The 26,028-nt window shown below is 37.5% G+C and overlaps 1 protein-coding gene across 4 annotated transcripts in view; it reads right to left on the reverse strand.

The window, feature by feature from the left end:
* The window catches only part of ptprq (protein tyrosine phosphatase receptor type Q), a 56,425-nt gene that overhangs the window by 3,870 nt on the left and 26,527 nt on the right, over positions 1-26,028 (reverse strand). The window contains exons 27-53 of one of the 4 annotated variants that reach the window (XM_026914018.3): positions 24,135-24,162; positions 23,679-23,801; positions 22,539-22,700; positions 21,364-21,543; positions 21,180-21,287; positions 19,656-19,937; positions 19,019-19,300; positions 14,841-15,152; positions 14,195-14,470; positions 13,101-13,252; positions 12,864-13,005; positions 11,270-11,551; positions 9,564-9,899; positions 7,959-8,077; positions 7,684-7,870; positions 7,117-7,358; positions 6,266-6,332; positions 4,844-5,002; positions 4,274-4,511; positions 4,018-4,091; positions 3,798-3,897; positions 2,859-2,987; positions 2,210-2,254; positions 1,330-1,356; positions 1,030-1,111; positions 812-902; positions 620-696 (exon numbers count right to left, since the gene is read on the reverse strand). In XM_026914018.3, coding sequence (XP_026769819.3) covers positions 620-696; positions 812-902; positions 1,030-1,111; positions 1,330-1,356; positions 2,210-2,254; positions 2,859-2,987; positions 3,798-3,897; positions 4,018-4,091; positions 4,274-4,511; positions 4,844-5,002; positions 6,266-6,332; positions 7,117-7,358; positions 7,684-7,870; positions 7,959-8,077; positions 9,564-9,899; positions 11,270-11,551; positions 12,864-13,005; positions 13,101-13,252; positions 14,195-14,470; positions 14,841-15,152; positions 19,019-19,300; positions 19,656-19,937; positions 21,180-21,287; positions 21,364-21,543; positions 22,539-22,700; positions 23,679-23,801; positions 24,135-24,162 — 4,302 coding nt within the window. Of the gene's footprint in view, positions 1-619; positions 697-811; positions 903-1,029; positions 1,112-1,329; positions 1,357-2,209; positions 2,255-2,858; positions 2,988-3,797; positions 3,898-4,017; positions 4,092-4,273; positions 4,512-4,843; positions 5,003-6,265; positions 6,333-7,116; positions 7,359-7,683; positions 7,871-7,958; positions 8,078-9,563; positions 9,900-11,269; positions 11,552-12,863; positions 13,006-13,100; positions 13,253-14,194; positions 14,471-14,840; positions 15,153-19,018; positions 19,301-19,655; positions 19,938-21,179; positions 21,288-21,363; positions 21,544-22,538; positions 22,701-23,678; positions 24,163-26,028 lie in introns of all 4 variants that reach the window. The other 3 variants (XM_053235182.1, XM_053235183.1, XM_053235184.1) reach the window with 3 other exon arrangements.

Raw genomic sequence — 26,028 nt, forward strand, 5'->3', positions numbered from 1 at the left:
TGCTCACTATATTGCATTTTGGATTCTACATAATGTATTTATGAAATAAGTGAAGTGAAGTGGGAGAAAGACCATGCCTGAAGCTCTAACTTCTTCCTAATTAGCTTACTATAAATAACCCTCTCTTTTCCTCTACTAGTGATGAAGTTTCCTCACCACCCCATCCGCGTCTCCTCCCTACTGTTTAACAGTCTTCAGTAGGGGAGCCTTGCTGTCTAGTGCAAAAAGCAGCACTGCTCAGAACTCCGGACCGTGTTCTCAGAGTTCACCTCACTTTTGGTCTGCATTCATGATATGAAATGATATGTGATGGAAATTCTTATATGTAGTATAACTTTATAATATAATTACATGAATACATGAAAGAGATAGTTTTCCTATCTAAAGTGACACAAATGTTATTTAGGTTTGCAGATGTATGCTGGGTGTCAATACACTCTAGATGGGACACCATAACCATCACAAGTCGCCACACGCAATCATTCACACACAAATAAGTGTTTATTAAGTGTTTAACACTTATAGCAAGAAACGGCCATGTTAATTCTGACAGCATTGGAAAAAAAGCACATCTAGAAAGAGAAATGAGAGTTGTGGTGTGTAAAATTCTGACTCTTACAGAGACAAAACTAGCGTTGATGTAATCAGACCCTGGGATCCCTGGCTCAGACAGCAGCTTCACTCGGTTATTGTTATCTAAAAAAAGAGACACCACCACCAGAGAGTGAATTTACACCGATGTTTCACAGTCAAGAAAAGATCAAGAAATATGTGTGTCTACGTGTGTGTGTTGCGTGTATGTCGATCATACAAGGTTTAATGTTTGTGAAGCGGTTTTTGGAGCGATTCCATGGCAGGTCAGCGTCTGATGTTGCCAGATCATGCAGAAGCTTCGGCAGTTCCTACAACACATTGAATCACCTATCACAAAAAAGACTACTCATTGAATGTAGCATGCCACTGCAACATCTTAGTTTCTTTCTCTATCTCACACACACATCTAAATCTATACCACAGAACAGAAATTACAGCAAATTCCTCGTGAAACTTGGCGTTGTCATTGGCACAAAGATCCTCCACGTGCTGAATGAAAGCCTTCTTATTGATGGGCCTACAATTGAACAGAAGAGAGCCATTAACATTAAAAAGGAAAGAGGAATATTAGTATCAGCTTTAGTATTTAACAACTTACTCCTTCCAAAATAATGCACATGATCTACTGAGAACAATTATAAACTGCACGAAACGTTGAAAAGAACAGATTTCCACAAACAAAAACTAAAACACAGAGGTTAAGAGAACAAAACTGCTGATCCATGTATCACTTACTTGAGAGATTTCCTATAACTGAGTAGCCTGAAATGTTAATAGAAAATATTATATGAAACTGTGGCATAATAAATAAATAAATAAATAAATAAATAAATAAATAAATGTGATTTCTGTTAGATGTTAGTACAAAAATTCCATGGCTACAATCTCACTGCAGGTTCCAATTTATTATTTTTTAATAATTAACTGAATTAATAATTCAATTCAATATCAGTGTTTTATTTATTAATTTTTTTCCAATAATTATTTATTATTAGTAGTAAAATATCTAATTTTATTACTAGGTTGCTCACATTAACTCTAGTTTTTATAGGATTCTTTAAATCACGAGTGTTCTGCTGGCACTTTGCAAACCTAAATATCAAAATATCAAAATAGACAGCATGAAAATGTCTTCTAGTGCGATGACGTGACATTTTTGCCATATGATTGCCACATATTGGATGTGTAAATTCAATAATAATAATAATAATAATAATAATAATAATAAAAAGCCGAAACTGGGATAAGATAAAAATTACCCGGTCACTGTGGGGCCATTTTTTTAACTGCAGTGTGAATGTAGCCTGTGAGATTTACAAAATTGTCTATTCAGAGTCCTAGAATGATATACAACACACTGAAAACACACACATGCACACACACACACACACACTGCACAGCGTAACTGGCTATAACATGAAGCATGAGAGTTAAAGTCATAACCAGTCACTGAATGACCGCTACCTTAGTAATGCATATCCACACACACAATGAAACACAACCACACCATAAACCAAAAATATTCTGACAAAGTTCTGAAAATGTAATGGACTGTGAAGACGAGGAAACCAGGCCATGCATCTGCAGACATGACTGCATCATTTTAACCACTTACTGGATGACAAATATCTCCTTCCTCCTAAAGAAAAAGGAGGAGTACCTGAGAAAAAAGGGATATTGAGTGAGTTAGAGAGCCAGTGAAGGTGTGTGTTAGTCAGATCATGAAGCGGTTTGAACACCAATAAAACCTCATCGCAAATAGCCACCGATGAGCTACATTAAGAACAAAAAACGTTAAAACATACAGTATAAATATCTTTCTGCTCATTAATGTTGTTGTATCTGTCAGGTAGGTTTCTGCTTTCAACAAACATCTTGACCAAAAAGTGTCTTAAAGTAGGATTTATACTTCAAAACTGCATCTGAGAGCCGTCTGAATCAAACTTCCGAAACCCAGCGCTTATATGGTCTTTCAGAACACTAAGAGGATCTGAGCTGACAATCAAACAAAGGGGCGGGGCAATAAACAGTGAGGTGTGATATGTGAAAGCAATATGGGTGGGGCAGTAAACAGTGAGGTGTGATATGTGAAAGCAATATGGGCGGGGCAGTAAACAGTGAGGTGTGATATGTGAAAGCAATATGGGCGGGGCAGTAAACAGTGAGGTGTGATATGTGAAAGCACATGTTTTATTGAAGTCTGTTAAAAAAAATGGCAGCTCTTTAACTAAGAAAAGGATGTTGAAGTTTTTTTGCTGATTTACCGCTGGATTTTTTCCTCTTTCAGCTCCATGTCTGCCATCGCTATCAGCTGATCCAGCTTCAGCTTGGTCTCAATAATCTCTGCTTCTCGTGGAGAATAGGTACCACCCTCCTTCTGCCTCTGATGGATCCTGCAGTTGGGCAAGAAGCTGTTTTTTAATAAAAGCAATAAGAAGCATCTCTAAGAAACAGGAAGCATCTGAGGTTTTACAAACTTTACACAGATTCTGAGCTTCTGGTTCCAGAAATCAGAGTGAAATATTCTTTTATATCATAGGCTATTAAGAAAATTAACAAGTAATTAAACAAGCAAATCATTCTTTTCTTTTTTTTTTTTGATCATGTCCTGTAGTATTGACTAAAGGCCTCAGAATACGTTAATGTGATTTCGTACAGACGAGTGCTCCAGTACTGCAGGTGGCGCTATTACAATTTTAGGACAATTACTATGACTAAGATTGCGGCTCCTCAACTTCAGCCATCTTGGAATGAATCGGCTCGGGCACGCCTCATTTGTAACGACCAATCACAAGCTTTGTTGTGTAGCGCGTTTGTCCTTTAATGTTTATCTAGCTGCCACGTGCGTGCAATGAGGATCTGCATGATCCATTTCCCCTTTTATCTTTTATGAAAAAAAGCCAAACATTTTGTTTTCTCCAAACAATGTATGCTGAAGCCTTAAGTGGTTCTGGTATAAGCCTATGTTAATAGGCTGTGGTTAATAGCACTGTGGTTAAAGGATTTACTGAATACCGGGCTGAAATCAAAGTTTTCATGATACCTACATAACGTAATTTTGTACTAAGAAAATGATCCATTTGTAACAAAAAACTAATTATCTAAAAAAGGTCAAAATATCTACTATGCCACAAACATACTGCACTCTCAAACTACTTTCAATTATTAAAAATTATTCAAATGTCTTTGCTATAGTGCCTTACCGCACAGAAGCATACACAATCAAGATCAGGAACAATGCCAGGAAAAAAGACAGGAACACTCCGAGTATGATCTGCTCATCCCGAGTCAAAAGACGATCATCTGTAGGGATGAAAGGAAACAATACAGCAGTGAGACGTAAAGAAGTATGACGAAAGGAATGATGAGAAAGATTTCACACTCTCTTCATTTCATCATATAGTGAACTTTTGAAAGCTGTACCTGCAGTTCTGACCCTCTCTGAGTACTCAGAGTCTGTGTACTGGCCGAGGATATTCGTTGCACGAAATTTAAACCTGCAAAATAAACAAGACGTCTTAATAATACACCAAAACATAAATACAGCTATACAATATTACTTTTAAGATGAGGACACACACATGCATTTTTTGTGCCATTGTGAAATGATTTAGTTGCTACCTATAAGTGTGTGTATGTGCGTGTTTTTTTGTTTCGCACACATTTGTGTCTTCCTTACACGTAGGACGTTTTGGGTTTGAGAGGCCCGTTACAGAGGCTCTGTGCCTCCTCAGAGAAACATCCTTCCTCCGCTCCTATCACGTACGTCCTGGCACGTGTGCTCTTGAGACTCATATCCTCAGATGAACTCCTATCCTCAGAGCACTCCGGGTTTGGAAAGCCTTCATCCGTCACGTACGGGGCAGTAGATTGGAGGAACACACTCTTCCAGTTAGATACATTACTGTAGTACATCACTGCAAAGCCACACAGACAGAATGATCAGTTCTTACTATAAGTATACATGACTATATGATGAAATACACTCGAACCGACTTAAATAAAATGAACAGAATCAAATCTCTGTTATAAACAGACTTGCCAGAGTTATTCTACAAGTTATCCTACAGGTGAGGAATTAGCCTAGGTCTAAATTGTCTAAAAGATATTCTATAACTATTAATGAATGAATTTATAATTTCAAAAACTCAATTGTATTTTAAAAGCATCTATTTTTATTCTATCTTAAGCCCAAAAAGGATTGCTTTCTGTCTCCTTGTATATTTTGACACTGGTGTTATGAATGTACCTGCTGGCTCAGAGACGATGACCTGGATTCTGTGAATAGGACCGTTGTCATCTGAGAAGAAACACAAAGGCATCTCGATAGTGATAGTTTGGTGTGTTGCCATGACAATGCCTCCACTGCTCAGGGCTACCTTTGGCCTCTTTGAGGGTACTGGTGGGGCTGAAATGAAACAGAATACAGAGGTGATGTCGGGGGATTTTTTTACACACTACATAGAGCATCAGGCTGCAGGAAGCTGCTCCGGTTTTAATGTATAAAGAGAAAAAAGCAACGGCATTGAGCAGTGACATTCATATATTTAGTGACACATGAGTCATTGCTAATACAAGCAGTATAACATATAGGGGTCATATCATCTCTAAAGGACTCTCAGGACAGAGACAGGAATCCATAAATCCATAAATTAGACAAATATTTATTCAATTAGAAAAAAACTAATGGCACCCTATAAAAAGAGTTAGTGCTAGTGTTTGCCTTTGGTGCGTTGCAATGGCTGAGCTGCATCATTGGGAGATTTAGCGCACATCACGCTTACACACTCTTTCGCAGTTTAGTCATCATTTTGTTGCGCTTAGTTCTCTGTGAGCTTTGTCTTTTATGTTTCGTGGGTGTCACAAAATGTAACTCCGGATGTTAATTCCGGAATTTCGGATTAATTCCTGGAATTTCAAATGCAGCTATATGATGTCACCTCCATAACAACAATCTGTAGGAAAGAAACCCTTCCTGAGAGCAATGCACAAAGTGCATCAACACACAAAATGCACCAAAATTGAACACTGTGGCTGCGCAAACCTGATGTGAATATGAAGACTGGATACAAGCAATAGCACCTGATACCCACTGGAAAACTTGGTCGGAAATCATTGATGCTTTGGGGCAGTTTTGTGGCTGGTTCTCCAGAGGCTTCTGTGAGTATTCCACTACAAGTATATTTTAGGCCCAAATCTGACTGCCTCTGGCAGGAGGTTAGAACCTGGCTATAGATCTTGACCAAAAACGACTGTACATCTAACTGAAGACAGAAATGTGTGCAGCAAAAAAAATCAATGCTTTTCATTGACCATCTCACCGTGGATTTGAACTTTGTTAAAACCAGTGGACAATGCTCGGCGTTGTTATTCTCTCCAGGGGAGGGCTCACCAAATATTAATTTTGGGTGTGTTGATAATTTTTGCGTTACCAACGTTTTGCGTTACCAACGTTTTGTGGTAACGAGTTAAAAAAAAAACCTTTTCAACTTTGAAAAAAGTATTGTGTAATAAAACTATACAGCATTCCTTTATGGTTAAGCTCAAAATTTCACTCGCAGCATGTGTTATGCACGCATTCAGTATTCATGAGGGGTGCCAAAAATTTTAGAGGTGACCGTAAAAATGCGGGATAACAAACAATTTGCTGTTATTGTAGAATGTTCAGTACCTTTCATTGGCATGCTGATTTTAACTTCTGATCTGGGCCCGAATCCTGCTCCGTTCACTGCAGCTATCTGTAAATCAAACACATCACTCAGCTGTGCTTAATGCATCAGGTGTGTATGTGGGGTTTTCTGTGTGTGTGTGTGTGTGTGTGATTTTCTTATATTTCATATTTCATATTTTTCTTTGTTTTGTAATTATTGAACATGTCTTTACTGTTTGCTGGACCGAAATAAACCACATCTGTATTGTAAATCTCAATGGGGTTTCACCACATAAGGACATAATCAGTAAAGAATAAAACATAATGAGGAATGCTGGTGTAGGAAAATAATCAACAATCAACAGAGTTACTGTTACCACCCTGAAGTTGATTATTTTCCAATAATAGCACAGTGTTTTATGCCACAGCAATTTGCCATCACTAACACGTATTTACTAATTAAAGAATGAGGGACTGTAATTTATAGCTACATTTAACATTGTGGAGCAGCTGAAAAACAAAACAAGTTAGTTCCTGATACCACTTACGCTATAACAGCTATAAACAGATGTCCCCTCACCTCAGTCTCTCTTGAAGTTAATAAGACAAAAAACAATGCAGCTTGTCTGACACTGCAGACTCCTTCCATAAACGTCTCCTTACAGAAAACTTACACATTTTTTAATCTTCTACCAGACACGTCCCTGTGCATGTTACTATAGAAACAATAATGTATTAAAACGAGTGCATTAATATAAACCTGTGATTTGCAGCTGCTGTTATAGAAAATTAAGCAACACCTTCTGAGCAATCAGACCAACCAAGAGCAAGAATTCAACAGCACTGTGGTATAAAGCAAAAGTAAAATTCACCTGTATGCTGTAGTTTAATCCTCCTTTAAGACCCTGTATAACAGCAGTCATGGTCTTGTTCGAGTTACTGACCACAGGCAAGCTGTGGATCTCGAAGTCGAGTCGTCCATCACGGTAAATATAAACATGATAGGCACTGATGTTGCCATTAGGCTCATCCGGTGGTAAGAATGTTACATACACACGGGTCACTTCCTCTGGTATGATGGTCAGGGTCACGTTTTTGGGTGGATCCTTCGGTTCTGACAAAAAAAAAAAGCATGAATTACAATAAGTCACATCAGACCAAATCAGGTAAAATACAAAGACATACATGACTGACTAACACTCCGGGGCCACTTTTCATCAGTAAAATGTGTACTAGTGTGAAAGTATCCTTATTCTCTATCTATATATGACTTGCAAAATGTTCTGAACCAGCAGTGTAAATAAATCAGACCCTCTCCATATGCCCTCAACCCTCCACACACACACCGTATCCAACACAAAACTTACTAAACTGCAAACTGAGACTACAAATCATTACATTCATCCTCTGATACATATAACACAAACTCGCTTTCTCACCCCCCTCTAGTGTCCTGACGATGATGGGCTCAGAGGACATGCCGTCTCGGCGGGCGTTGGTCACGTTTCCAGTAAAGGCAGTGACAGTAACTGAGTAATAAGTGTATGCAGTCAAGTTTCCAACAACCACCATCCTGATTTCTCCTGCATTCCTCACTATTGTCACATTATGATCTGAACCGTACAACTGAAAAAAAAAGAAAACAGGAGAGACGAGATTAAATGTTACATTGGAGTTTTATCAGCACATATAAATCTAGTTCCTTCCAACTCACAGCAATAACGTCAATGAGGTAGGAGGTGGGGCCTGAGATGATTGCCGGTTGGTCCCACGTGATTTTCATCCCAGTGGTCGACGGAACCGCCGAGACAGCAGCTGGTGGGGCATCAGGGTCTGAGAGAGAGAGAGAGAGAGAGAGAGAGAGAGACTGTATCAAAGCCACTGCACCAAAAATTGTATTTGTATTTCAATTAATCATTAAAATATTTGGTGTTTTAATAAGTTAGAATATGAATAAATCTATAATGCTATACTGTCACAGACAGAGTGAACATTAGCAGTAGCTACACCATGTGTTCATACCACATAAACTACAGAAGTGAAAACTGTGTCGCTTTTTTGAGACAAAATCAACATTTTATCCTAAAATTTATTTACTATTACCACAAACATGTTCTCTTGATATTTAGCTCAATGTTAGTTTTTAAAATCATCATAAAACTCGACCACTTTTGTTTTTTTCAATTTGAGCCTCCAATGCCAAATCTCCAATAGCTTCTTATTCACTATATATGCTCACTGCATAGGGTAAAATATAATGGCATTGTAGACCCAACCTGGTGCACTATACTGCCAAATAGGACACCATTTGAGAACCACAGAAAAAGTATGACATTAGTTGAAAATGCTTGTTGAAAATTAACTACTTACACATACAATCACTGGCCACTTTAATAGGAACACCTCTACACCTGCTCATTCATGCAATTACCCAACCAGTCCATTATGTTGCAGGAGGACGAGGCAAAAAAAATCATGCAGATACACGCCAAGGGCTTCATCAGGTGAAAAAATGTGATCTCAATAACTGTGGCATGGTTGTTCATACCAGACAGGCTGGTGTGAGTATTTCACAAACTGCTTATCTCCTGGGATTTTCACACACAACAGCCTACAATTTATACAGAATGGTGTGAAAAACAAAACACATCCACTAAGCGGCAGTTCTGCGACCAAGAATGCCTCGTTGATGAAAGAGAAGAGAATGGCCAGACTGGTTTGAGCTGAAAGGAAGCCTGTGGTAACTCGAATAACCACTCTTTACAACCATGGTGAACAGAAAAGCATCTAAGAACACACAGCACGTCAAACCTTAAAGCGGATGGGCCACAACAGCAGAAGATCACAATGGGTTTCACTCCTGTCAGCCAAGAACAAACGTCTGAGGCTACAGTGGGCACAGACTCACCCAAACCAGACAGCTGAAGATTGGAGTAAGACCAGGTGATATTTATCCAATCTTCAACTGCTCAGTTTCAATAAGCCTGTGCTACAAGCCATGTAAATTTATTATAAACTGGATGCATGTAAAGTACACCTTCGATGACCTGCATTTATTCAGAGCTGTTGACTGTATCAAGCAACACAAGGGTAATTTTTGGAAAAAGCTTTTTAAAAAATAGCAAATGTGTGTTTCAATAGACTTACGTTAAGTGACTAACAGTGCAACATGGAGCATTCTTAAACTTTCAGATCTTTTTGCCATTGAATATGTAAAAAATTATGAAAATTTGCATCGTTTCTGAGCAGCAAAATTCGTTCTAGATTTTCTAGTTAATTCAAAGCATCCACTGTGTGTGTATATGTGTGTTAGACATACTTCCTGCTAGTGTGTGTATGTACATCCACGCTGTAGGTTCTCCAGCTCCAGCGCTGGTCCATGCCACCACTCTGATGCGATAGTGTCTGTATTTACGCAGGGGCTGCAGTGTTGCAGTGATCTCCCTTGTTCCATTTTCCGTTCCATTTACCGACAGAAAAACTGCACTCTCCACACAGGAAGCATCATCGTCTGGTTCACACACTAGTGCCAGACGCTGTATCTCCACTCTGTAACCCCGTAAGATCCCGGGGACTCGGGCAGGAGGGAGCCAGCTCAGAGTCACAGCATCCGAGCTAATATTCACCACAGACAGCGACTTCGGGGGACCAGGAACTGCAGACAGACATTTACTGAGTCAGTCATGTATCAAAGAAAAAAAAATTCAGACTGTTTCCATTTGTTGTCTTCTTGCATTATTATTATTATTATTATTATTATTAGGATCTGCTGTACTATTGTCATATCAAAGTGCTGTATTATAGGTTTGATTTTAAACTGATAAATGAAGAGACATTTCCAGAAATGACAAACAAATGTGATCAAGGCCAGGAATATTCATGACAATATATTTTCAATATTTTAGAAGATTAAATTTTGTCTACTTCAAATTTGTATTTTATGGTATAAATATACATTTTATTTTTTATTATTTTTTTATTATTTTATTATTACTTTATTATTAGACTACACTGTATGGTGATTAACAGCATATTTCACTCATAATTATGTCAGCATTTTCTGGACTTTAATCAAATTCAAATGTAAATTCAGTGTTGATTCAAACTATTTGAAATTGCATTTCCCCCATGAGTGTGCATGACTTGAGACATAATTCAAATTAAATTGCAAAACACGTATTTCATTTGCAATTTTCTGTGCAGCTACGTACAATGTCTGGCAAAATTAAAATGCATTCGACCAAAGTCCATTCGACATTTCATTTTTACTGTCTAAACAGGTCTGGTTCTGCCATATTGAAAAAGTAATAGCACTCAGTAAATTTGTGATTGCGCGTTCTCATCCTTGCGCTAAAACTTGGCCAAATATAAAATGCCTTTACAACCCTGTTTGCAAATTCCATTGTTAGTGAGGTAAACCTGTCAATCAAATACTATGGGCAGGACTTTGGGAAGAACTTTCAGGTGCTGAGGGTGTTTTGGGATGAGTGATTAAATCAGTATAGACTTATGGCATTATATGTTTATATCATTCTGTTGTAATACTAAAATACAGAGATAACAACTGCTAAGAACATTTTAACGCTTTGCCAATCACAGCTGATTTCTTCTTGTTTTCAGGTGTTAGTCCCAAAAACACACACAGTTTAGCTACTTCACCACTGTCCTATGGTCTCTTATTATTAAATACATCACCATAAATAAAGTATAGCTATATAGTTTTATTTCATAAATATTGAATATAGTCCAGAAAATACTGCTATACATAATGTGATCATGTTTCTATTGTCTGATTTTTTAGGTGCCTGTGGTTGTTTAAAGGGAAAGGCCTAGCTGCAATTCAGAAAGAGCATTTCACCAAGAAAAACATGGAAGAAACAGTACAAAGGTAATTTCAATAATCTGAATGCACCAGATAGCAAATCAAGTCTGAATACAGACAATATAGACAAGTTTCCCTGCATTTCTGTCACATTTCTGACGCCTCCCACAATGCACACAATGTTTTGGACTAACAGATTGTACCTGATTCCGGCAGTGTGTGTGCCGTGCAGTTGGCCTCTATTCCTGGACCGGCTGAGTTAACGGCAGCCACAGAGATGACATAAAGCGTGTTGGGATGCAGACCACTGAAAGTGTATGAGAGTTTGTGTTGAAGCATTAGGGGAAAGGCTTCCTTTCTGTGATCTGCTGAGACAATGTGATAAAGCAAGATCTCTCCATTGGGGTTTACTGGAGGCTCCCATTCCATATACACCGAATCCCAATCCAGGCCCAAACAGGAGAGATTTCGAACCGCCTCTGACACTGTAACACACACATTTACATGCTCACACAGTTTGAAAATATTTTTTATTTATATGTGTGTGTATGGTAATAAAAATTAGTTGATAAAATTGAGAGACTGTAAGTTTTTTTAAATAGTTTTTTTTTATATTTGCTAAATTCAAATCATTTGATTAAAACAGTGCAGGTTATACAATAAGCAGCATTTATCGTTCATCATGCCACAAATCTACATTTAACAGGTAAATTCTTTACACATAAAGGTGGAAATAAGAAATATTCTTTGATTAAAGGAGTAAAGTTAGGTTTAAAAACTCACTTGGTCTTTATAAAGATGATTTGATAATTTTTTGCCATTTTATTGACTCATTTTTAGTAACTCAGAATAATTTTTTATCATTTAACCAAGTATTTATCTGCCTTGGTTATCTATTGGCATTATATTTTGTTACTCTGCCTTATTTACTGTTAGCTGTAAACATGCAGCAATGCTAACAAAAATTACTGACACCAAACAATGAACTAGGCAAAAGCAACAAAAATGACCTAAAAACAAAAGTAACTACTAAATTTACCCATACCGTATGATGAACAAAACAACTGTAATAAAAACTAATCACACCAAATGATAAACAAGGCAAAAGTAACAAAAACAACTCACACCAAATCATAAACAAGGCAAAATTAACAAAAACTACTCACACTAAACGATAAAAAAAGTCAAAAGTAACAAAAACTACTCACACCAAACGATAAACAAGGCAAAAGTAACAAAAACAACTCACACCAAATCATAAACAAGGCAAAATTAACAAATAACTCACAACAAACGATAAACAAAGCAAAAGTAACAAAAACTACCGATGCCAAACAGTAAACAAGACAAAAGGAGCAAAAATTTCCCATGCCAAACAATAAAAAAGGGGAAAATAACAAAAACTACCCATACCAAATGTTAAACAAACCCATGCTAAAAGATAAATAAACAACCCAACTACATACAACAAACACAAGATGACAGAATTTAAAATTATCAACAGCAACAGGACATGACAGGAAATCTTGGTTAAACTATAAAAAGATGTCATGCCCAACAAGATGATGAATGATTATTAGCACATACTTTTTTCATTTGTTTTCTTCTTTTTTTTTTGTCAAATGCTTGTGCACCTTGCGTGTTAGTGGAACTACATGATAACCATGATATATGCTTCATCAAATCATCTTTGAACTTAACAAATCAATGATAATCACTCCTGCATTTTTATCATACTTTTTTAAAAACTATTTTTTTTTAATCAATTAATATTACTTTCTCTTCTCTGAATCTTACCTGACTCATGGGTAGTAAAGGTTACAGGAAGACTGTACTGGTCTCCATTGCCTGCTCTAGTGTAAGTACACACACTTATCTCATAAGAACTATGAGGTTTGAAGCCAACTAATTCTGCCTGAGTGGAGGCACCTGTAGAGTTCTGTAGCAAAAACAGAGAAGTGATATTACAGTAAATATTCTGTATTTTACTGTACATACATACACAACAAACACACACTCGGTCTGTATAATTACCTGGTATATAACAGCATTCGTGTTCAGCTCCACTATTTTGAATCCATAATGCTGAATGACGCCATTGGGCTCCAGACTGGGTTCCCAGTGGAGCCACACCGAGTCAGAAGAGTGGTTAAAGATACTCAGGTTTCGCGGTGGAGACATTGGACCTACAATCAAAAACAGTCACATGATATGACGGCATCTTAATGTGTCTTAGCCACATACAAAAGTCTCTTTCATGGATCAGAAAAGTCATTTCAGGGCTCAGTGGTCTTTTTAAGTCCAATGATGCTGTAACACTAATGGGGATAATTTACAGTAGAGCTGGGAAGGTATGAACAATTCATGGTATGACAGCTGTACAAACCTAAAGTCACAGTTCAATGTTAGCTAAGTTGTTCCAAACAAATATTTGCAAAATATTCCAAGATTGATTTGATTAATATTACTTATCTATCTATCAAGCTGCTCAAAGTATTTGAAAAATAACTGTAGCTAGATGGTTAAGAGCAAGTAACTCACTATACAAGGTTGGTTAGTACCTTACTATTAAAATGTCTTGTAACTATTCATAACACATCACACTCCCGAGCCCTATGAGCTAACAATAATGCTAATAATGATAATAAATTTCGTTTGAGGCTTCTTGTTAGTATGTTTTGTGTTTGTCTTGTGATTAATTTCAGGGAATAAATGATTAGCAAAAAGATAAATACATAAAAAGCTTACAAGCTAGCAGTAAGAAATCAAAGAGTGTACCACTTTTAAAACAATGTTAATAATTTCTCATGCATTCCATTATCATGCTAACCAAAATGACCTGATTAGAGAAAATGCTGGATTTTTTTGTTTAAACAATGTACTGTTCTGTAGCTCAGCAAAACTATAGAATATTAAAAATGAACAATAAAATAGTATCCTATATAAAATGTAATGGTTTAAGAGGTACGATTGTTTACTGTGATGTCATCATGAGGACTGGTATGGCATAATCATTATATTTCCACTCTATAAAGTCATGTTGTTATGCTGTCATACTCATAACTTACAGATAATGAGTTAAATGTCCATAAACAATTTAGGAACTCTGAAAAGATACTAGCACTCACCTGCTTCATCCGTGTGCAGAGCCAGCATGAGTGAGGGTCCCATGCCCCTGCGATTCACCGCAGAGATGGAGAGGTTGTAGGCTGTGTATGGGGTGAGGTGTGTGAGAGTGAGCTGCGAGTTGGGTGTGTACGTGCTGTTAGATCCTCGGGGACCCTGTAGAACTACGGCATATTCGATTATCTCTCCATTCGGTTCCACAGGCGCATACCATGACACCAGGATAGAGGTGGAGGAGAGATTCCTGCTCACACCCAGCAATGGAGCTGAACTGGGTACTAACACACACACACACACACACACACACACGCACACACACAAGGCAAAACATCGTTTCTGACAGTAGTTCTGACTGCAAATCACAGGTTTATATTAATGCGTTTGTTCAAATCTGTCATTGTTTCTATAGTAATTTACAGGAGTTTATATGAGGGACGCTGTCATTTACCAAGGAAAAGCATCTTATCGTTCATATGGTGAAGTTTTCTGTAAGGAGACATTTATTTAACTTTTTTTTTTTTAACTTCAAGAAAAAGAGAAGCTAGTAAGGGAATAACAGTTAATGGATGTTTTAACATAAGAGAAAACAGGAATTTGTTTTATAGATGAATGTTTTATTCTTCACATATTGCATTGCAAGCAACTCACCATCATCATCCGTTCTCAGGTGCAGTACGGAGGTGTGGTCTAAGGCGGAGCCTGCACTAGTTGCCGGAGTAACTTGTAGCACGTAGGGGAAGTACTTCCTGAGTTTGGTGAAAAGGAAAACCGTGTCGGTCGTTGTCTTGGTAATGGTCTGGTTTTCCGTGCGGTTGATGGACGGGTGGGTTATGCCCGCCTCCTGCAGGCTTAGCTGGTAGAAGACTCTACCATTTGGCTCCAGAGGAGGGTCCCAACTAATCACTACAGCCATAGAGCCGTAAAGCTGAGCCGAGAGGTTGTGGACCGGACCACTTGGCACTGGAAGAGGTAGAGACATCTAATATCAATGGCCTAGTGTAAGAGACATGATTGAACACTTCAGAAAAGAGAACAAACACGTCATATGTAATTTAAAAAAGTAGTCTGACATTGTGTTCTCTATTCACAAGTGTTAGTATTAATATATATGGTACATAATGTTAATAAAAACGTAGTATATGTTTAGTGAAGGTAACATCATGTTAAAATTGTTATTATCACAGTAAAGTTATACACACCAAGCAAAAGACAAAGTGATCAACACATGAGCAAATGACATTCACAGTGCATCAGTTTCACAAACTCCATTTCATAGGTTTCAAATATTAAACTCCATGCAATGCATATGCACATGAGAGGAAAAACAGTTATCGTCATTTACACAACTGGAAATAGTTTTCCTCAGACTCAACCTGCAAAATGACCTGAAGAATGAACGTTTTGCTGTGAGTCATGGACAGATTAACAGAGAGGAAAAAGAGATTATCCTTGCATAGTCTGTGATGAAGATGTGCAAGGACATAGAGGTGTGTTGCTTAGTTGAGCTCAGGCAGCTGGACATTTGGAGTGGAGCTGCAGGAACTGAAACATAACCAAACACAATCGAGAGAGAGAGAGAGAGAGAGAGAGATTATTATTATTACATAATGATATGAAACACTTCATCAGCCTCACGCAACAGGGGAGAATGTCTTTTCTCTTTCAGGGTCAACTCTGCTCTGTTTTTTCCCAAAATCACACCAAAACAGGGAATAACCTGAGTTCTACAAAACTGTGGTTTCCGAAACTTCCGACCCCCTAAGTTACACGTGTGTGTGTATGTACATATATATATACTACAGCTACCAGTTAAGAAGGGTAAATTCTAAAAAGCTACCTCAGAGACATGTGATGCTCCTGCATATTTTCAAAATTCTGCTAATGAGACATATATACCTGATATTACATACACCTGATCGGAAGAGAGTAAGATCGTCCGTCCCACCCAGAGAGCAATTATGTTCTCTCAGACCACCAGTCAGGGATTGGTCATCACTCCTGATGATAGGGTAAAACCTATTACAAGGCATTTTAAAAAACCTAATGCTAAGAAGTAATTACTAAAGCGTTAATCTTTTTGTTTTTATACAAGCACCTAATCAAACAGTTTTGAGTGGCATATCACTACCATAATGCAAATGATATCTGATAACACATACATGAAGAATGTGAGCTTCCGGGTAGAGAAAGGCACTAACTCACCAGGGCCAAGTGCAACAAATTCTTTTGTAGCATGTGCTACGTTTTTTTTTCATTGATTGTAATTATGCATCACACGTTTAGCACCTTGGTGCCAGAAATGCAACCACAAATTAATGTTTTTCCATTTTAAGATTTGCCCTTTAACACAATCTCTATTGTATTGCTTTACTTATTTGTATTACCAATTTAAAACTGTTTTTTGTAATTATTATTTAAGAGTTTTAATAGCTAATTTATTGTTTGATTTATATTTTATCTATTGTCTGATAAGCCTGAACTGAGTGCATCCTGGTGTTTTGGTGTGATTTTCTGTTTAGAAACGAGGTGAAAATGGTTGGAAAAACGGTGCAGAGCTGCTGTCCTGCCCTGTCTGTGTGAGGAGACTGACCGGCCTCAGGCGTGCTGAAGTTAAGAGGATCGCTGATCACCCCCCCTTCACCCAGAGACGTGCTTGAGCTCAGCCACACCCTGTATTCATGCCCCGCCCTCAGCCCATCCAGCTCCACCCACTGCAACAAGCCCGGCACTCGCTACACAGACACACAGCAGAGACACAGAGGTGTTAATGTATGTGATTGTTTTGTACAATACAGTGTAGTAGGGATGTTCAAAACTATTTAACTTACCACAATGTTTATATTGCATTAAATCAACTTTAAATGTTCTAATATTACTTTTATTTTTATTTTGAGCTTTGGTTTTGTTTCAGTGGTTATCTATTGGCATTTGTATTTTTTAAAATTAATTTTAATTTAATTTTATTGTATTTTTCTCATTCTCTCATATATAACTATGTCTAACCCTATGGAAAATATAATAGTAACTTATTAGTTTTATTATTATTAATTATCAGTAATACTTACTTACCTACTAAAACTGTTTTGATGATATTAGGAGTTCTAATTACATTCAATTTCTAAATTATTTCTGAAAATAATGTCTATTTTTCCTGTTAAATAAAGGAAAGCACTCATATCTGTAGAAACACCTGTTTTTATGATACAAACACACAGTGCAGCATTACTGTTATGTTCATGCTGTTTATCTCAGTATAATTGTATAAACTCATTACTCATTTAAATGCATTCAAATACTAAATATTTTCAATAAACTTGAATACATGATTTGAAGTAGCATAGTGTATAGTGCTTGAATGATGTGATTGTAAATGTGTGTGTGTGTGTCTGTGTGTGTGTGTGCACCTGAGTGGAAGTGGTGATGTTGTCACTGTAGTAAATGGTGTAGTACTGTATGATGCCATTCGGCTGAGTCGGGGGGCTCCAACTCAGTCTCACTGTCCTCGGAGACAGCAGTGTGTAGAACACGTTCTGAGGGGGGTCTGAAGGAACTGAGACACACACACGCACACACGCCCACAAAAACATAAACACACAAACATACACACACATATGCACACAAAAAAAATAGCAAAATTAGTCCTTTAGACTACAGGAACAGGAAGTATGTAGGAGGTCTGTGTGTGTGTGTGTGTGTGTGTGTGTGTGTGTGTAAGTTTATACCTGACTCTGATGTGCTGAAGGTGATGTAGGTCAGTACATCTCCATCACCAAGCCGAGTCCAACTGCTCACAGAAGCGTTATACAGTCCAGGTCCATCTACACTGACCACCACTGACGTCTCAGTCACATTGGTTACAAACTCAGAGCTCAAGTTCCTAACACACACGCACACACACACACCCACACATACACACACACACACACACACACACACACACACACTGGAAATCATTATCATGAAAAGTATTTATGTAAATGAATAAAATGTCTAATATGCATTCATGCCAAAAAAAAATGACCATGACCAAATAGCCATAGGAACATTTTTACATATTTACTTTCATAAAAATAAAAAGTGGCAGGATCTTTAAATATTCATGAATATGAAAATAAGTAATGCCCATACGACCTCCTGCGTTTGCAAATGTGTCGTCTGCTAGTAAACGGAGTCTGATTCCTATATCTTATTCATAGTAAGAATATAGTACATCACAATGTCATCCTTTAATAATTTGCAAAGCAGTTCAAAACCTTAAAGCGTATTTCTCATTTGAAATCACAAATTTGGCCCATAATTCCCTGTATTATATATACAATATATGATGAAAATAATTTAGAGTTACTTTAAATCTCTGATTTGATGGAGAAAGAATAAAAAACACTCACCATACCCTCACTATGTAGTACAGAATCTCTGAGTTGGCCTCCTCGGGGGGTTGCCATGACAACTCGACTTGGTTATCTGACAACTTCCTGTAGTACAAGAACTGCGGGGGGGAGCTTGGGACTGTCGTTCAGGGAGAACATTGTTGATTGATTATTGGACATGAAACTGAGGAGTGTGCTGTTCCCAAACACCAAGTGTCAAAGATCTTAGATGAGTGAGAACAGTGACACTGCATATACGCATACCCACAACAGACAAGAAAAACTCTTTCCAGAACTTTCAGAGAGTAGAAGAACAAATAACATTCAGAGATGAAGCTGTAGGAAAGGGTTGAGAATTAGTAACGATGTGTCTGCAGGTCTGAATCCAGCTTGGCTCTAAACAAAACAGCGGGTTATTAGCGTTCCTGAGGTTTCTGAAAACACGAACACACTCACCGTCCTCCAGAGTGGTGATGTTGAGGATTTCGCTGCTGTGGTTCCCCAGTCCGACTCGAGTGGCCGCCTGAACGCTGAGGCGGTAGCGTGCATACTTGCGGAGGTTGGCCAGGAGCACAGACGGTGTGTGTGTGGTGATGTTCAGAGTGTGTGTGGTGTTCCAGTACTCCACACTGTAGTACAAGATGATTCCATTGGGCACAAGGGGCGGCGACCAGGACACGTTCACCTCGCTGGAGCTGATGCTGTCATAGGCAAGCCCATATGGAGGACTGCCAGGCACTGAAACACACACACACACACACACACACACACATCAAAGTGTGCAGGATGTTTCCACTTGTGTGGTTTAGCAGTCCGAAAGAAAGACAGTTTAACAATAAGGGACGACACATAGCTGGTGTATGTTACTTCCTCCATTTGAGCTACTTCAGAAAGAAAAGCCTCTACCTCGCACTCTTGTTTTCAGAATTACATTAGTAATTCTACTATATAAATTATTAGTAGTAAAATTAATTGGCCTTAAAGAGGCCAAGAAGGTAAACACGGTGCAAAGTGTGGCAAAAGGATGCAGGGTTAAAAAGAAAAACACACACCTCTACCTCACACAATTACATGTATTGACTAAAAGACCCACCATCCTCCCCCGACAGCATCTGTAGCGTGGGTGATGTCTGATCTCCATGGCCGATCCGTGTGTAGCCACGTGCAGTGACGTTGTAGAGAGTGTACGGATTGAGGTGGCGCAGTGTGACACTGGGAACAGTCGAGTTCACAGTGTAGCTGAATGTGGCATTGCTGTAGGTCACCTCGTAGAAGAGGATGATGCCGTTGGGTTTATCGGGTGGAGACCAGGTGATGGTGGCAGTGGACGACGTGGTATTCAAAACAAGCAGGCTGTGAGGAGGAGAATCCGGCTCTGAAAGAGACGTGCAACAAGAAAAAGGAGGTCTACAGAGTCAGCTAAATCTTTTTATTCTAGCCTGTTGGACTGTGTTTTTTGATTGTTTGAATTTTTTGATTGTCAGAATCTGGGGCAGTCCTACAGTTAACTCATGAATGATGATGTAGAGAAATACTTTTTTTATTGTTAGAGTTATGGGCATATCACCTTGCTAGCCTATTTACACTTTAGGTTAAAAATATGAATTATTTTTTTTCCATACCAGCTGTCTTTCCTTTTCTGATATTAATCAATTTCCAATCAATTATAATTGCTAATAATCGATTATATTCAACTGCAATTGATTTATGTTTGTTGCCTCAATTAATTTTAATCTTTGCCTTTTAAATCGATCCAAATTGTCATTATCATGAAAAGTTGTTTGTATCATGGCTCATATTCTATATCCTTGGATTTTCTTGTTTTGACTAAAGTCTGGTAATTTTTATTTTTAAGGCCTGCACTTTTATCCATATCAGCCGCCAAATCTGAGAGAGAAAAGAAACAGATAGTTGTTGACCTGCACAAATCATGCAGTTAATATTTTTTAAAAAACACCATGTATTTTTATTTTTATTGTGTAATAATAATTTCTGGTCATTTTCGTTAAGGGTGCCAATAATTCTGTGCAACACCGTATTTTGTGTTGTAATGCAATCTAATGTAATTCTGACTAAGTTGAAACATTCTATAATACAACATTCACTCAAATATGTCTTACAGTAGCATTGTACACAGGGTGTGTAAACTTTTCAACCCATTTTCTTATAATGTTAAGCAATATTTTGGGAAATAACTTGTATTTTGGGAAATATTATATATAGCAGTGCCGTGTGAATAGCATACTTTATAATATTACTAAAACATAACCTTTTTGTGAAAAAAAAAAGTTTTTAAAACAACTTTATAATTCTAAGATCATGAAGTGGAGATTTTAAGAATAAAGATGTGTAATTCTTACAAAATATAGGTAAACAAGCTGCTAGCATGAATTATATAATTTTATAACTTCTTATCTGTTATACTGAATATAACTTTTTTCAGAATTTCTATTAATCACATGTAAAATATATTTTTGACATTATTCTTGAAAAGTCTAATAAACAACAACATTGAAAATGAAACATCCTAATGTCTAGTATAAAACCACAAAATTCATGCATTCATATTACATTTTTATTTTGAGAGTGTGTATTTGTGAACTGTAATCGTACGTACCATCCTCAGGCGTCAGTACAGAGATGTTATCCTCATCAGACACAGGGCTCTCTCCTGCTGCTGTCGAAGCGGCCACACGCACCTTATACTGTGTGTATTTATCCAAACCTGTAGAAGGAAACGTTACTTTAGAGATTAGCCAAACTAATCCAGCGTTATCGTTCAGTGCAGATATGGCACTAACCTGTGAGAATGATACTGGTGGAGTTTGTAACCTGTTGCTGGGTCTTGTTACTGAGCAGGTTGAAGACATAGACGGTGTAGTGTGTGATCTTCCCGTTGGGGTTCAGAGGTGGATTCCAGCTCACAAAGATAGAGGTGGAGCTTATGTTCTCATAGGACACATCCTGAACAGAGCTAGGCACTGAGGAAGAAGAGTTATACATCAGTGAAGAATAGAGACACTTTTACATAAAAAGAGACACTTTTTTTTTTTTACTAAAAAAATCAACAATAATAAAGTACTTATGACAAAGCACAAAAATCTACCATTATTACTAAATAATCCATACATTTACTACAATTACTATAATTCATAAAAAGTATATTTAAATAACAAACAACTAAGAACATTCCAGGTTAAACAAATCCTCAGGATTATCAGGATTAAACAAACAAACAAACAACAACAATAATAATAATTTATATATCACTTCTTGTATATAATTTTTTTTTTTCTATTTTGGTTCATTTTTCAACACAGCACAACAGTCTACCATTATTTATATATCCTTTTTCATATAACACTTTTTTCATTTTGGGTCCAGAATCTCTAAAGACATGGGCTGCTGCATTCTGAGATAGATTTATTTAAAGAGACAGCAGGGGACGTTATGTAAGCATGCACTAGTGTAAGACTAGCATATGTCTTATTTTAGCTTTTGCTCATTTTTGAGGATTTTACTTACTATAGGAGTTCCTCAGGGTTCAGTTCTTGGTCCACTCTTGTTCTGACCATATACTAAATCTGTGAGCTCAGTGATCAGATCTCACTGGTTCTCTTACCACTGTTACACTAATGACATACAAGATTACTTCTCCTGTTTCTCCATCCACATCTCAAGTTTCTCAGAAGAGCCATCATGTGAAACTCCACCCTGACAAAACAGAACTGATCTACCAGCTAAGAGCTGCAGTACGCAGTGTAGACTTTAAGCTGCACTTTATGAGTGACTTCTGAATGTATCTACTAAATGTAAATGTAAATACTGGAATTAAATGATATACATTATTAGCATTGCAGGGGTTACATCAAGGTCTTTAACTGTAGATTTTGGTTTTACAGAAAAGGCGTCCAGCTATAGGGTGAAATCAGACACCTTATTTCAGGCAGACTTGTGATTTCTGGTCTCATTTTACCCTGTTCTGGAGTTTTCTGTGCGACCAGTGTGGCAGGTCCTTCTCCTACAGTCGTGAAGGCGGACACGCTGAAGTTGTAGTCAGTAAAAGGACTCAGTCTTGTCACCACGTAGGAGATGTGATTGGACGATAAGTTGACGATCTCTTCAGTGGGTGGCAGAACTGTTTGTTACACAATGTGGGATTAGTGGGAAGCATGTGAGGAAGCAGGAATTTAATAATATTTTTATTTTATTTTTTTATGTTATGTTTGATATATATTTAATTAAAACAAAATAATATTGTATAAAGTATACACATAACTCTGTAGAATTCTGTACAGATACAGAAACAGAAATCACTTAGAATTAAATGATCAGGGAAGTTATGGAGCATATCATTTAGCTCTGTTTATGTTTACCTGGTTTACATAGTGGCCATGTACAGCGCTCACGTGTGTGTCCACAGTCATGCTATTAGGCTTGTTCTTTATAACTTTAGCTAGTTTCTTTTAAATGAAGTGTGTTAGCTAGCAGTATGAGTTAGCTTAGATTGAGTAGGGCTGCAGTTGGGTCCAACAGTGGCTGATCATAGTGGCTGGGTAAGAGCTGTTATTTTCACTTACCTAGCATTGTCTGTAGACATTTTTCTTGTATTACATGGTGTTTTCAGTATCACATGGTATTGGATGTGGTATTAGATTATTTTTAATGAGTACGAGTAAATCAGCACAGAATCAGAATCAGTGCATGCTTTAAAAAACAGTGAAAATGTCTATGAACATTTCTACACCTCATTCAGAACACCAGGATCTTGTAAGTTTGATTAGTCTGCTGTCATCTGAAATAGCTAACTTCATAGTTAACTTCTAGTAAACCTGTATCTATTACAGCCTATACCACAACAAGTAACATTTTGCTGATCACATTTCCACTTAATTTAGGGCTTAACATCACATCTCCACTTAATATCACATCTCCACTTAATTTACTGCTGTGTTAATAATAATAATAATATATATATATATATATATATATATATATATATATATATATATATATATATAGATAGACAGATAGATAGATATAGTATATAATCAGAATCAGACTATTTAACATTTAAAAATTACATGCTATGATGTGCAGTGACTCAGACTCTTACCCTCAATCTGGCTCGTGACTGCTGTTTGCGTGAAGTCACGTGGCTGGAACGTCAGGCCTGTGATCGCTGCTCTTGTGGACAGCCGTGGCTGGACGGAGCTCAGAATGGGTACCAGGTCAGATCCTGAGGTCAGAGGTGAAACATTAGTCACAGAATCCAGTGTCACAGTGTTAGTGCTAGCCTTCGAGGAGCTTTGGATGGAGGTGAGAGCGAGCCAGGGGGGACGGGTGGGCGGAGCAGTGGAGGTCAGGGTTAGGCTGGATGTTCCAGTAGTGTGTAAGAGAGAGGAGTGTGAGTTTGTTGCATCAGTGTTGGGTTTTTCAGTGATGGTTAAGCTTGTAAGACTGGAGGAGCTGAGAATGAAAGCGGTGTGTTCAGTAGTCATGCTGATGTTAAGGGATCTGGCAGAGCGGCTCAGGGCTTGAGAACTGTCGTTGGAAACTCCTGACAACATACCAGCGCTAGCATCATTCTGGCTTCCATTCTATAAAAAAAAAATCACAAGATCCATAAATCATGAGGAAACATATGACAATATATTTGTCATATACAATCAAGTGCTAAAGTTTGCATCCCCTTACAAATTTTTTAATGGAAAAAATTTAAATGGGCCACCATTTTGCTATTTATTTATTATTTAAAGAATGATACATGTGACATGCAAAACGACAGCAATCAGAAATATTCTGAAAAGACAACGTGATGACTTGGGGATTCGTTTATCATAGAGTGCATAAAAAAATTCTGTCTGCAAGAATTGCTAGTGCACACTAGAAAACTGTCATTTATCACAAATGAAAAACACACAGTTATACACAGAAGATGTGATCACATCATAACACATTTTCACTGCTCTGCTTGTACGTGGCCACACACATTTACATAAAGAAATACCACCAAAATGGCATATATGGTGAACAACCTCCTTTTAAAAGAGGGATTTAACAGCTATATGTAAATTCTATTGCCCCAGTTAAATTTAGAAACCCTGCAATGGCGTGAAAATCCCTCATTATTGTATTTTCCATTGCCGGATTTGGAAATGTAATGTACTACAGCATGAATGATATGAATGCATATAAGACGTGTCGTTATCTGACTCGTAGGTGGTTGGGAAATGCCAGCCCTGTCTCCAGTGTGTCAGTGAAATGTGCCCAGGGCTAAAAACCCTAGAGTATAAAGGACTGGGATTCTGTTCCTGTGTTGTGTTGGCCTCTCCAAAAGTGGGACAATAGACTGCTGGCAGAGATGAACTAAAATTGCACAGGGCAAACAAAATCAACTGATGGGCCACTCATCACTCTCAGCAAAGAGTTTCTTGCGTTTCTTAAAAACACATTCCTCCCTGCGTGCCAAATTTTCAAGCGAGGCAAAATCAGTCACTGTCTGCCTCATCGCAGACAATCTTTACATGTGCCTTTTATATGAATTTACTTGACATTTAACCTGGATCATCTGTCTGCACCTTGTTGTGAGTCAGCAATTACTGTACTATCAATTAGTAATCAGCTCATAATCAGTTTTCCACAATTACACTTTTCCACCACCAGGGGTTTCTGCATTTGCATGGTTAGGAGTAGTTCTAAATACTGCATATGCGCCAGGGCTGCAAAAAATTAATATTTTAATAGCTGATTATTCATGTGAATGAATCGACAAATAATGTGTTAATCATATTAAAAGTGGCTTGTAAATTAGAAGGGCTTTAACAAATATCATTTGGTATTTTTATTTATAGTTTATTTAATATATAATGTAAAATAAAAATGTGAGGAACAATGTTTATTATGATGGGCATCTCTACTTTGTGTGTGCTTCACTGTATCATGCTTTCATTTTTTTCAGTGTTTTGGGTATTTCTTTTTCACCTCTCTCTTGTCTCCACCTTCACTGAAAGTTCTATCTGCGACAAAGTGCAAGGCTCTTGAACTTGTTGTGTCACAACTTTAGATTTTTTATCTATTCAGTTATTTAATCCTGTTGCAAGTGAAATCCATCTATCTTTTTGGTGATCTTTAAAACTGCCTCCATGGTGTTGGGTCTGAAAACGGGTTTCCACACAGTGCTGTGTGGTGCAACAGAGGCTTCACTATGGTACTACATTTTACCCAGGAATAAAGGCTCATGATTTATAATGCACTGTATATAAAAATCCACATGGATAATTTTCATGTTGCAGTTTGCAGCCTTAATCCTCACATCCTTGCACACAAGAATAACTTTCAAAAATCATTTTCTGTATGTAGAAACATGCATATGGGAGGAAAGGAAATGCAACACACTGTTTATTCATTTTTGTTATGTAATAATGAAGCAACATTTCTGAAATCCTAACTTGGGGTAAATTTCT

Source organism: Pangasianodon hypophthalmus, chromosome 6, assembly GCF_027358585.1.
Source record: "Pangasianodon hypophthalmus isolate fPanHyp1 chromosome 6, fPanHyp1.pri, whole genome shotgun sequence".
In the NCBI taxonomy this organism is placed as follows: domain Eukaryota; kingdom Metazoa; phylum Chordata; class Actinopteri; order Siluriformes; family Pangasiidae; genus Pangasianodon; species Pangasianodon hypophthalmus.